This window comes from Sceloporus occidentalis, unplaced genomic scaffold (assembly GCF_023333645.1).
Source record: "Sceloporus occidentalis isolate IW3139 unplaced genomic scaffold, rSceOcc1.0.p SCAF_6, whole genome shotgun sequence".
NCBI lineage: Eukaryota > Metazoa > Chordata > Lepidosauria > Squamata > Phrynosomatidae > Sceloporus > Sceloporus occidentalis.
Window position 1 is genome coordinate 139311885 of NW_028316986.1, and position 14371 is coordinate 139326255.

At 39.2% G+C, this 14371-nt stretch overlaps 1 protein-coding gene across 3 annotated transcripts in view; it reads right to left on the reverse strand.

The window, feature by feature from the left end:
- CSMD1 (CUB and Sushi multiple domains 1) overlaps nucleotides 1-14371 on the reverse strand; it is a 1238710-nt gene that overhangs the window by 238192 nt on the left and 986147 nt on the right. For all 3 annotated transcript variants that reach the window (XM_089531085.1, XM_089531084.1, XM_089531086.1), the window contains exons 25-26: nucleotides 13247-13373; nucleotides 10329-10531 (exon numbers count right to left, since the gene is read on the reverse strand). In XM_089531085.1, coding sequence (XP_089387211.1) covers nucleotides 10329-10531; nucleotides 13247-13373 — 330 coding nt within the window. The remainder of the gene's footprint in view (nucleotides 1-10328; nucleotides 10532-13246; nucleotides 13374-14371) is intronic.

Consider the following 14371-nt stretch of genomic DNA (forward strand, 5'->3'; position numbering starts at 1 on the left):
GGGAGTCAGTGCTTCCATGACAGATTACGCTCTTGTCTTTACCAGGGAATGGTTCCTTTTTAAAATAAGAGTTAAAGTACAGTACTTATATCGGCCCGTAGGTATGTCAATTCAAGTTTTGGGGATCAATTTTTAGACTAAAACTTCTAGACTTACCTTATACAGTACCTTAATTCAGCCTTCAGTAAACCTCTTAAAATTGATGGATTAGCACTCAATTTAGTTATAACAAAAGTCCCATTCATTTCAATGTGCCTACTCTATGAAGTTTATCGCACCGAAGTTAAAACGTGAACACAATGGGGCCAAGAACCCCATTTTACCACACACTGGAATGCCACCTTTGCCACCAGGCGTTCCAATCGCATTCCCGTTGCGTTCCAGAGGGTGCCATTTCTGGGAACTGTTTCTAAGCGTCCCCAGAAATGGCGCCCTCTGGAACTGAACGGGAATGCGATTGGAACACCCGGCAGCAAAGGCAGTGTTCCAGTGTGCAGTAAAATGGAGTTCTTGGCCCCATCGCGTTCCCATCACGTTCCACGAGCACCCCCGCACAGGCACGTTAGAACGCACTGAGGAGTGTTTTAACCCCAGTGCGATAAACTTCAAGGTAGGATTAATGTAGCATTTAGGCCCAAATCCAACATTAGAATTTGATCTTAGCCAAAATGTCAAGAAGCAGCTCTACACAAACTTTTGATCTTAGCCCAAGCCTTGCTCTTTTAAAACTGGAATTACTCTTCCAGGATCCCTCTCCCAGCACAGCTGGGATTTGAATCAGAGAATCTCATTAGTTTATTCTCTTCCCTGAAGCACTGCTCTGGTTTAGACAATGTCAATTAGCTTATCTTCCTTTTCTGGATCCTTTCCCAGTCAAAATAGTTCTGTGTGGGTCACTGCCAAAGACACACAACTGCCAAAGTCACAAGATCCTTTACTGAGGACATCCCAGTAACTACTTAGAATGTTACAAGAATTTATGCATATTTTCAATAATATATAACTGCACATATAACTATGGGGGTTGCACATAAAACCTTTTGTGCATATATTATTTCTTTAAATTCCTTGGGTTTTACATAAAATCCAATAGTCTATCTCCCTTTAAAAACCCCAAGTAGGTATAACAATACAACAACCCAATCCAAACAAAACAAAAACAAATCTTGTAGAGGTTAACAATTTTTATGGGGGTGCCACAAGTTGTCCAGACACTCTTATTGAGGGCAAGAAAGTTTGTGCATATACAGTCACCCTTCCAAGTCCGCCAACTTGAAATCAGCACACTTGATGATCCGTGGAGGGGGCAACCCGCCATTTAGATGAGTGGGGTGTGCTCCCGCAGTGGATGCCCTATGTTCATGCGCAGGAGCACGCCCCATTCATTTCAATGGGGCTTGATTATTTGCAAGTCTCCTAACTCGCGGGGGGTGGGCCCCCGGAATGGATCCCCTGCGAGTTAGTAGGGGTGATTGTACTTTACTTTCCAGATTGTAAATGCCAGACATTTACAAGGATTCAACACTTCTTCACATCAGACCTCTATTCTGTCTGATACTAACAACCACATATTGGGGGAGGATTAAAAATGGGGGCAGTCATAAACAACATGAAATTTATATTTTAGTCACAGACACCATGAAGTTCAGATTCCCATTCTGAACTGTCATGTAGAAACTCTGGCACAACAGCGACTACAGAAACGAGAATACTAAGCGTGTATTTTCATTCAAATAAATACCATTTGTACAACAAAACAATTTTGAAGATATTTCACAATAGCCTGGCAATAGCACACAGTGTAGCCTGCCATAGTCATGAGCCACATTACTGTATCCTGACAGGCAGTCAGCAGGAATCCAGCTAGGCAGACCCAGACAGATGCCACTGCTGAAACAGTCTTTTTGCCAGACTATGTCCTGTGGCTCTTTCAGCTGACAAATGTGCTCAATGTGCAGCCAGTGATGCTTAAGATCATCCAAGAGGAGCAAGAGGCAGAAACATAATCTGTAACAGCAGTGGATGAAACTCCCAAGTTGATATTCCAATCAAATGAATTGGTTAATTGGCTTTGTTTACTCCTCCTGCTCAAATCTCATGTCCCTTAATTAACATCTTCCAGAAAGAGGATGATGCTTTTTAACCAGTTGGGTAGCTGATAAAAAGCCTTTCACATGAACCCCCCACCCCCTTCTCAAAGGCTATATAGTTGTTTCACTGGTTCAAATACAGTTGAGGTTTTTTTTTTGTTTTTTTTTCAGTTTAGCATCATAGTCTTTGATTATATTTCAATCATTATAAGAAGAGAGCCAAACCATTACAGAATGTTGAACAGGTGTGGAATTTCTCTTCCAAGAACTGTTCAGAAATGTCTTTTGGCATGAAGGTGGTACCTCAAGATACTGTTGGCATCTTGATACGAGGTAGGAAATACTTTCATTTATTTTAACTTTATCTCAATTATAGATAAGTACAGCTGGATCCATCTGCACTTATTTTATATCTTCAAGTTTTTAAGATTCAGGTTTGTTTGTAGTTTTGCAGGATACAATGTGTTTTAAAGGCAGGTATATTCAGATGTACATATTATTTTATGTTCTACTACTAGTTTGTTTAATATAAAAAGTGTATCTTCACTCCATATGTAGTAATATTCAAAATAAAAACAGTTTCACTCGTGAATTACAGAGGAGATCAGTTAAATTTATGATCAAAACAACAACAACGACTTCAACAACAACAAGATGTAATCTAGTGGTATTTTTGTTACATAGCATAGTCCTGTCCAGCACGGGTATTCCTGATAGTGAATGGCCTGGTGAAGACAAATCTGTCTCTATAAAGATACATATATTTACTTACTCAAGAATGTGATTTGGATAGCATATTTCAAAATAAATGTCTGTTTGTTTTTTAATGGTTTAAAGTTTAAGGAAAGAAAAACACCAGACAAAGTCACTCGTTGACTTCGCTGGAAATTGCTCAGAATTTAGATAAGAAAACAGTAACATTTCCTGCCACACATGTTGTTATTTACACATTAACTTCTTTAGTGGTGCTCAGGAGCCATTTTAGCATAGCTTTATGAAACTTTGAATTTCTACTAAGCTGTAACATACTGGAAATACTTTATACAGATTATCTCAGAATCTTTACACAAATTCTGGAAGATGGGTTTTATTAGACTCCAAACCAAATGCAAATAGGAGATCTGATGCTGGTTCAACATCTTGCTCAATAAATTATAATTAATAAGCCTAACGACAACCGTATGTTGTTTGATTTCTGAGCTGAAGAAAAGCTATTTAGAGTGCAGGCTTCCTAAACTTTGTTACTGACATTTCCGAAAGAGGTTGGTTTCCAGATCAAAGCACGACAGGACATCATCCCTTTTCTTATGCTCAGCTAATCTGGGTGTTGCTGTTTTTTGGACCTGGCAGGTGCACTGACACAGGGTTGGTCAAGGGTTGTTACAACTGGAGTAGACAGACACTTTTGGTCCTATTAGATTCTCCAGTTGCTGTTAGTAAGTCACTGACTACTGATAAGACACTGAGCACTCACTGGATCTAACAGAATTCACTGGACTATTTTGAGTTCATTCAGATTATTTCTGGAAAGATAATTGAGAGTGTTTAGCAGTATGAATCAGAACTTGGATGGGGTATCACCAAGGAATACAAGTTGCCATAGGCTAGAGTTCAGAAGAAGGTAATAGCAAACAACCTCTGAAGTATGTCTTGCCTAAGAAATCCCTATGAAATTCACGGTGTTTTCATAAGTTGCCAGGTGTCTTGATGCAGTTCATGCACACACACACACACACACGAACCTCCAAAGGCAAGAGGAAAACATGTGGAGAACTTTCTGTAACCTGCCAGTGCACCTGTGAGATAAGGGATAATATCCAGGTGTAGTAAAGCAGGGGCAGCTGAGGGAGTTGGGAGGGGTGAAGAGGGTCAGGTGGCACAGGAGAAGGAGGAGGGAGATGCGGAAGAGGGGGTCGCGGAGTGGCGGTCGGAGAAGTGACAGCCCAGGTAATCCACAGCCCTCGACGAGAGGCTATACCTGTTTCCCTTCAAGGGAGACACGGGGTGCGACGACTGGGGCTGCATGAGGAGGTCCAACTAAAAGACCCCAGACTGGAAGGAGACTTTGTTTACCCTGGGGAAGGAGACTGGAGGCGTCAGGAAAGAGGTAGTTTGGAAGGCGAGTGGCGGGACCCGAAGGGCGAGTGTTGGGAACAAGGCCCAAACCCAAAGGAAATAGAGAAGGCCGAGAGGGAGCCGCTGGAGAAGTACCGAAGGGAACGCCAAAGGTCGGCAGCAAGCCACAAGGATCCAGCTGAAGGGGCAAGAGGGGCTGTGAGTGGAGACTCCCCAGGGGCCAGATCGGATGTAGTTGAAAGTTTATGTTTGTGAGAAGAGGTTGGGACTAAGTTGCAAGTTGTGTTGACTGGGCATTATTAAAGTTTCTGTTGCAAGCACCCTCGCCTGTGCAAGTTTGTTACTCACGAGGAGTCAGTTTCCTAAGCTAGAGACCCAGGATACAGCTGGCCACGCCTGCCCCGCCCACACCAGGGAGTTTTAAACAGTAGGTGATAAAGAAGCTATTATATGGTAGATGGACAACCAAGAGTTCACCTTTAATATTTTTCTTTTTCTGATTCTCATAAATGCTACCACCATCAGGCCAGAGACCACAGATTAAAAGTGTGCACACATGCATAAGTGTGCAAATCTGTGTGTCAGTGGAGGATGGGTAAACCAGAAGGCAAGATACAAAAGTAAACAAACCCGGTCTGCTTATAACCCCATTGCAAATTTACTAATCTGAGCTTGGACAATCTTAAGGCCAGAGGTGTTCTATAGCTAAAGGAATGAGTAATTTGGTTAATAGGCATTTCATTTGCTACCTACTTACACCTACCAATATTTCTTTGGCTTGATGGGTGATGTTTAGTCAGCAGCCCTAGTGTCTAATGACTAGTTTAAATATATTTAACCCTGCAGAGTAAAGGTCGGGGGTGCACGCTGAACTCCATTTTCTATCCTTTTATGCATGATTAAATGGTAATTAAATTTTAATGAAAAGTGTTAGGCTGATTACAATTAACATAATCACACTAGTCAGTTCATGTCCGCCTGGTGTTTTACATGCTGTGCTCAGACAGCAAGACAATGGACCCTTGATGGGGTCCAAACATTTTTTTAGAGCAAAAGACATTTGCATTCCTCCAGTTAATCATCTTTGATAGCATACTTAATGAAGGGCAAATTAAATAAATAAATAAATGTGCCAGAATCTGTGGTGTAAATAAATGTAACTGAAAAATTAATTGTAGAAAGACACAAATCTCACCCTGCATTTCCTGCCAGCACCTGAAAAATATCTAATTTTCTCTATAGAAAGCAAGTAAATACCACTCTATACAAGTTATTCGCACAAAAGTCTCCAAATAGCACAACTATAGCCAGGCACTACAGTTGCATGGCACTACAATGGTGTCCCATGGCTTATTGAAGGAACCATATGCATCGTCCACTCTTCAATAATTCAAATGTCAGTGCATAAGCATTTTGTTTCATAAAAGGCAGCACTTTTCACGTCAAGACTGTGAGATAAGGGATCTGTGGAGGCATGTCAAGAGTTTGGATAATTCAGTCAGTCAGAATAAAATTGAGCTTTGATTGGGCACATAAACATGTACAAGGATTTGGCCTAACCTGTCCAAGGCTGAAGTTGACATCATCTAGTAAGGATGTCTGGTAAATGGAAATTCAGCCTGAGAAGCAGTGCTCACTCTAGTCAACACAGGGATCACAATATTGTATGAAGATTTTGGTATTAATGATTCATATAAATTACTGCAGGGACACACTTTTTAAAGGTCTATTTCATGGTGCTGCAGAAATAGCTGAAAGACCATAAGCAGATATGCAGAGCCAAATGGGTACGCCCTCGGCACCTGATCGGATGGGGAAGAAAACCGATGTACATTTCCAGCTTTCCACACATTACTGTAGCAGCATAGCATGAAAGCAATAAAAAAAATGACTGCAGCCAAAAAGGTTTCATTTTCAGTTAATATACAAGGGAACAGAAATGTGTGTATAGGCTATAGGCATATGCTTATCTTGTAACAATTATTACTGTAATTACTCATGTATATGTCTAGAAATGTAGGTTTAAAAACTGACCCAAATAACCTGAGTCAACTTATCCATGGGTCAATGTAAGTACTGCATTTTAATGCATATATATATATATATATATATATATATATATATTTGGTGAAAGGCAAGAGTTTAATCTGCCCTAGAAGCACTGACCCCCTTCTACTCTCTTATCCATCCTTCCTTTAGTACATGCACTAATAGTTATGCCTGCTGGAATTTTGTACGTTCTTTGGAATTGTTTTCCTTCACTTCATCCTTTATATCCTTTACTATATGTGCCTACGTTTTACCCTCGACTTAACCACAGGTCATATCAAAATCCATAATTTTGGCCCCAAAACCTGCCCTCTACTTATATATGAGGTTGACTTATAGTCGAGTACATACGATATGTCATTGTGGATTATCTGTCTTTGAGAGCCATAACTCCCCAGAATTCCACAATGGTAATACAGGCTTCAAAAACTGCACTCACCACATCTGCCATCATAAGTATGATGCACCCTGTGGTGTACCTGACAAGTGAGAAAGTTTCCAGCCAATGCTTAGCGCTGGAGATGAGAGGCTCAGTGTGAACAATTGACTGAAATTAGGCTCGCTCCATACTTCTCCGTTTCAAATGGAAAAGTGAAGCAAGGAGTGACAAATCCCAGAAGACAAATCCTGCAGGCATCTTCCCAAATACGGAGGGAAAAGACTGAAGTCCTTTAGCAGAGTGACAGTCCAGAGGTTAGGGACTGCAGGAGCTGAAGTTGAGAAGGAAAAACTTAGCTCTGTGTCAGGGAACAAGTTCAGGAGTGAGGGACTTGGTTCCAACAAAGCACTCCAAGTGAGGGAATTGCTGATTTGATATCCTGAAGGATAGGTGAATCCTGAGGACTAGAACAAAGATAGGAAATTTGGTGTCAGACCAAGAAGGTTCTGTCACATCCAGTGAGGGACAGTTAGCGTTAGAGTCTCTTTGTGAGGGACTCTGTAAAGAGCAGACCCCCAAGGGGATGTTACCATTATAAAGTATTCTGAGTGATAGATAGAGCCTTGGTGGCTGGTTTAGAAATAGGTTATACAACTCTGTATGTAGTTGTAAAATACTTACAACTACTTTACTGCTATCAACACATTCCAACTCTAAGATTCTCTGTATTCCTGCATGGCAGAAGGGGCCTGGATTGGATGCCCCTTGGGAGTCCCTTCCAACTCTAGGATTCTATTTATTCCTGCATGGCAGAAGGGTGATCCTTCTGGGTCCCTTCCAGCTGGGAGATTCTATGATTCTATGACATTAAACCAATACTATGGGAGCAAAGCTCAATATTGTCACATAGAAGGCATATTGATTGAAAGCTTGAGAAGAAACAGAAGTCATCACCGTCATGGAGTAGTAGTAGTAGTAAAAGTTTATTCGGTCATTGACCAGCAAATCGTCCTGGAAATTTCACGATTAGAGTTTTTATACAAAAATTTCAAATTAAAAATAGATTGCCAACCCAGTTGATTCCCCAAACCTTCACAGGGACTAGTAGCAGGAGTGGTTTTGTAGTTCCTGGGGTGATTTGGATTAAAGATGTTTTCATAGCACACAATGGGTGTAAATTGTGAGTTAGTTTTCTTTTCCTGGGCGGGATATTGTTGTTAATTGGCATCCTATCATGTGAATTCACACCCCCTTCCTTTTCCCAAAGGGCCAATCCATCCCCTTCATAGTGACTTTAGACGACCAAGCGTTAAAAAAGGCAGGAAGTTCAGTAGCAGCAGAGAGATGGATTAAGCCAGTACTGAATTAGTAGTAGAGGGTTAGTAGTGGAGGAATTGCAATAATGGAGATATTTGTAAATACCCATGCCTTTTACTGTTACCCCATACTATGAATTTACCACTGCTTTACTAGCAATTTACTACTGCTTTACTAGCAAATTACTACTGGTATACTATTAGTATACTACTGATTTACTAGCAGTTTACTACTGGTTTGCTCTCAGTTTTGCAAATACTCTCTAATAGCTTATATTGCATTGTCAGTCCACTCTATGGAAATAAAGCAATTTGACACCAGTTTAAGTGCCATAGCACCACCCTGTATGGAAATCCTCAGATGCTCACTTTTGTAAAGTCCTTGCTAGTTTACAGAATTAGCCTTTAGTGCATGTGGGATCCCCACATGGGATTTGTAGTGTTCACAAGATCTTTAGCCATCTCTGTCTAAGGCCACTGGAAGCCTTACCAAACTCCCAGGATTTCTGTAGGACGCAGCAGTTAAAGCGATGTCAAACTGGATAGCCCTTGGGATCCCTCTTGTTTAGAGTGTGCAGCATATGTAGCGGAATTCACCTCCAAACCTTGGAGTGGATAAACAACTTTTCAACACAAGGCTAACAGATGATTTGGCTCAGTAAGATTTATGAGTGAGCAACTAGTATTGCTTTCATACCAGCAGTGTATCCTGGGTGCAATAAAAACAGTCCTTGAAGCTCAGTCCTTTAGTATTTTTTTCAGCATACTTCCAGGCTGTCTTTGCAGTACAATTAAACATAAATACCAGAGGATACCTTCATAGAATCAACAATCTTAAACAGTAGAACAGCCTTCATATTTCAGTTACAAGCCTGAAAGCTAGCCATACAGCCATCACATCCCACCACTACTCAAGCCAACACTACTCCTCTGTATGGTTTTGGGATAGCTCTTTTTATAGCTGTTACAGGATGACTCAGATGTTCTGGCTGATTAACTTGAATCACCTGTTGTTTGCTATCTATTTCATTGTAAAACACTTACAACTATTTTACTACTATCAACACCTTCCAACTCTAAGATCCTATGTCTTCCTGCCTGGCAGAAGGGGCCTGGACTGGATTCCCCTTGGGGGTCCCTTCCAATTTTAGTATTCTGTGTATTCTTGCATGGCAGAAGGGGCCTGGACTGGATTCCCCTTGGGGTCCTTTCTGAATCTAGGATTCTATTTATTCCTACTTATATCTCTCTATCAACACCTTCCAACTCTAGGATTCATTATATTCCTGCATGGCAGAAGGGGTCTGAACTGGATGTCCATTGGGAGTCTCTTCCTTTTCTAGGATTCTTTTTATTCCTACTTACAATACAAAGTATCCAAAGGAAGACTGAGAGGGTCCTCAGGAAACTAAGGAATGAAGAGAAGTATTTAAAGAAAAAAAAGTGAAACACAAGCAATAAGAGAGTGTCTGAAAACATAGTATCATAAAGAGTTGACTTTGTTATGGAGTTAACGAATCTACCAAAGATAAGTACAAGAAATCATAACTGTAACTGTAACAAAGTGATATCAAGAAAATAAGACCTTAAAGTGACAAGTGCATAAAACATCTCAACAAGTGAAACATTGTCAAACCGATGTTCAAATAAAGTAGTTGTTCAAGAAGGACTCGTCGGGAGTTTGAATATTTACCACGCTACTAGTATGTCAACCAGATTTTAAGAGTAAAGTGATAGTTACACACGGTGGCAAGATCACAAGTGAAATAAAAGCGATCACAAGTAAAGCATTAAATCTTGACATAATTTGGTGGCAGCAGTGGGATAAAAAGGCCCAGGGTGCTGTCATCCATAACAAATAGTATTTGCAAAGAAAGTATCTTTACATACCCCTTTAATATGAAGGAGGTGAAGTGACCAAGCAGTACAACAGCAGCCAAGAAAGAGAAATGAGATTACTCTCATTTCTCTCTTTTTGGAGATCATTTTTTTTCCTGGCTCCAAAATTGTAGCCAGAACAGCCATTGCCTTCTCACCTCACCGCCAGCCATAAAGAGATGTAGCAGTGTCTCTTGGGAAGCAAGTTTTGAATGTTCTACTAGGAGCACATGTACACATGTAACTCTGAATTATGTGCACATATACCATCAACAGGATTCCAGATCAGATGTTTTGGCTTTTCATTTTGCATATATTTTAATGAAAATGATCCAAAATATAAAAGTATATAATGGATGCCCCTTTACTTCAATGCTGTCTTAATCAATGCATATGGTTAGATAGTACAGATGATTCTGGCTTCTTACCAATCCAAGACTATCCCTCCCCACAAAAAATATACCAGACAAGCTTTTAGCCACAGACACACAAAAGTCCCAAACTTGATATATACTCAAGGACAATACAAAATGCACCTACTTGAGAACTGGATGGAAAAGCCTGATTTGCTGATGAAGAAATCACTGTCAAATTGTAAGGTCAGGGAGTTGAACGTGCTATAAATGTCCTCAGGAAGAGCTGAGCCACTCCACTCTTTTAGTAGAATACTGCTTTCGACAGGGCCGTCCCATACTTTTAGGATGTCATGAGCCACCTCAGTGTCAAAAACAATAAAATGCAGACTGCAAATGAAAGAATAACATATGACACATGCCTTTCCATGCTGGTGGTAAATAAGGGAATTTGTGGAATAACAGTTCAAAAGATTAATCAGACAGAATTAAGCATCCATCAAACAAACAAAAAACTGTGAATGAGCCTAAATTTGCTCAATTCTGTATTACATTGTAGTTTAATATAACTATGGAAAACAGAATGCAGTGTGAATCTTTACCAAAAGAAGGATGTTGCCAGCAACTCTTTCTTCTCCTTTAAGAACTGGAGATGATTTGTAACTTTGGGTTAATTTATATTGATTGTATTATATTTCACAATTGTATTTGTGCCTATTCAGAAGCATATTCCATTGAATTCTCTATGGTTTATTCCCAACTAAATCGGTACGGAGATCACCCAAGGATTGCTCAAGGTTAATATACAGATTCTAATGAAATATAATGCTGAGCTAGTTCAGTACTCTTCCTTCTTCATTGGAAAGGCTGGAACTATCAATTAGATTAATACTCTGAAAAGTACTCCTTCTGATTTCAAATCTTATTTTAAAAACACATTGTATTGTGTCATGGAGCACTGCATTAACGTGAAGGAATAATAAAATTCAACACAAATGTTTATTCCTTTCCTCTGGCTTTGGTAGCCCAATCCTTCTGTATATTAAAGGGCATTAACCTAACATTAAGACATTTATAACTAGATGTGAGTATGACTTTGGGGCCATGTTTTAGTTGATATAAATGCCCAGTTTTTACATTATAAATCAAACATCCATCATGCTGATAACCATAGCCTTTCATCAAATTAGAGTACAAATGTTGGCTGCAGCAGTAGAAAGCAAAATAAATGTTCTCAACAATCCCACATTGTGTACAGCACAATCCACATTTTAAAAAAATTAAATATTTCATGTGACATGAAACAGTTCTTAATTTTTATCTAAAATGGTTACCATCTAGGACTGTTTTTTTCTACTTGCTGAAATAAATGCTGACTCTGAAAGCTGCTAATAATAAATATTAAACCTGTTTTCTAGTTACAGATAGTTGTTTGTAATTTCTTGTTTCACTCTATATTAATTTCACATTTGCCATTTCTATTAAAATGCAAATAGAGCACTGCATTCAGTTGTGATTGAGTGAGTGTCTTTTGGTTTGGTGTTGGGGGAATACATTTATCTTTCCGTTTCTGGGAAGAAGAAAATGGAATAGTGTGAAAAACATTCTGAATATGTATAAGAGAACTATTTTTAAGCATGTATTTCCAGTTAAAGTTTTACTTATTAATGTAAAAAAAGTTAACTCTTTAAAATGTTTAAAGTGAGCATGATTAATTAAAAATACAATGAATCATGATCTTTCTATACTAGTTTAGAGTTCACAACTTTACATTCTGATATGCTGTCATTCCTGGGAAGCTGCAACTAGACTGCTTTCGAATGCATCTGTCTCTACTGAAGCTGAAAGATGAGCAGTTTGCTTGCTGTGGAAATGAGATCTTTAATGGTTTGTAAACTACATCCTGAGAAACACTTTTCCAACACGATTCCTCATATCAGTTTAACAGCAGTGGGCCAGTAGTTACTTCTTACTACTGCTGCTAGAGCCAGTTCCAATACTTTAAAGAAGAAATTATGTAAGATGCTCTGCAAGGAGATGGGATGGGTTTCTCCTTTTCCTTTGCATGTTTAGGCCATGGGAAATGGAAAAGGCCAAACAGTGAGACTTAATAGCATTTGATCTTATGGACTTCTCTGCTGATGCAGGGATTTACAGAAGACTGCTAAGCAAGTTTAATGAAAACCAAGCCTCACTGAATTCAGTGAGGCATACTACCTAGTAGGTATTCATATCAAAGGATCTCTGCCTTTAGCTCTTTCTTTTGTTCATATGTAACTAACATCACTGCATGACTTACAAGATCTTTCTTTTTCAAGTACAGTAAATCCGACATTTGGCCATATTGCAGTTTAGTGGATTAAAAGAAATAAACTATATATATATATATATATATATATATGGAATAGTTGATTACACATATAATGACGTGACTTGAGCAATACCACATTTAAGAGCTGGTTGTTGTTGTTGTAAATGGCTTGGGCCCAGGGTACTTAGAGGACTGCCTCGCCCCATATAATCCGCCCCGCACACTCAGGTCAGCAGGGAAAAATTTGCTGGAGGTCCCAACTGTGCGATATGTGAGGACCTTGCAACGGGCCTTTTCCATCTCAGCCCCAAGAATATGGAACAATCTCCCTGATGAGCTCCGCTCCACCATGTCTTTAGACCTTTTTAAGAAGAATCTCAAAACCTTCTTCTTTTCCCAAGCTTTCCCCCCATGAGATGTGACTTTGGTTATTTCCCCCTCTATCTTGGTATCGACTGTGACACGTTTCTGGATTCCCCCACTCAGCTGGCTGAGTATTTGTTTTTTATATGCTGTTTTTATATATTGTTTTATTGATTGTATTGATTATTATGTATTTTATATAAATTTTGTACGCCGCTTTGATCAAATTGGAAAAGCGGGATAGAAATAAACGTTATTATTATTACTTTACTGTTGTTGTTGTTGTTGTTATATTATTATTATTACTTCTTACCCACCTATCCAAGACTTGAGAAGAGGTACAAAATGGATTAAAATTCATAAAGATATTAGAACACATTAAGTTAAAATACATATACAGAGGAAAGATTAAAATCAAATTATATCCATACCTAATTGTTCTCCCTGGGTCTGCTTCTATAATCCAAGTACAATGGAGGTTATTGTCATATGGAGCTGGGTAGCCAGGAGACAAAATGCGACCTGAAGTAGCCGCATGTATTCGTCCACCACACTCAGCTAAAAACAAAGAAAAGCAAAACAAAATCATGAGAAAAGCTACAGTTACTTTAATTTGCAGAAAAGTTGTAATGACATGGGGATATGGTAGCGTAAATGCTCACTTAAGGAGTAACCCACTCCTACTAAACCTTGTATGTAGTTCTGAAAATAAATAGCTGTCAGAAAACTGTCAGAAAAGAGACAGGTAGACTATGTCAAACTGGTTGGAAGTCTGATAGATTTCCTGCAAGAATGAAAGTCAGCTGAGTGGTAATGTTCTCAGTGATTAAAATTAACTTTTATTGAATGGGAGATTTCTATAACTACCTTTCTAAAGCCAACATAGTATGGTGATTTGAGTGTCAGACAAAGACTCTGGGAGATCAAAATCTGAATTCCTCTCAGATTTCAAAACCCACTGGGTGACTTTGGTAAGTCACACCCTCTCAGCATCAGAGGAAGGCAATTAGAAACCCCCTCTGAACAAATCTTGCCAGGAAATCACAATATAAGGTCAACTGAGGACCACTATGTGTTAAAATTACTTGAAGGCACACCACAACCCCCCCTCCCCTTCAAAGGAAGGTGTTAATCCAAAAATATTAGAGAACCAAGATTCAGAAAATGGCAGGCTAGGCTGAAAGGGGAAGATTTTAGCTGGAGCTCTGAAAACATCTTGAAATACAAGTGCTTCCTGGAAACGTAATGGGAAAGCCTTAAAATCATAAGAACAGCACTGCTGAATAAGACCAAAGGACAAATATCCAACATTATTTTAACACAGTGACCAAAAAAGTTGTTTATGGAAAACCCAGCAGCACAGCATGAGTACAAGTCAAACTCTTTGTACCCTGAATGAATTCTAGAATATTAATATTATGAAAACCCATATCTATTTCAATAGTATACTTTACTTGTGCACCACAAAAATGCCATATATCATTTAAAGGCAATTAAACTCTTGATAAATACTTGTATTTCCTGCATTCTTTGGTTACAGTAGTCTTCTGAAGAAT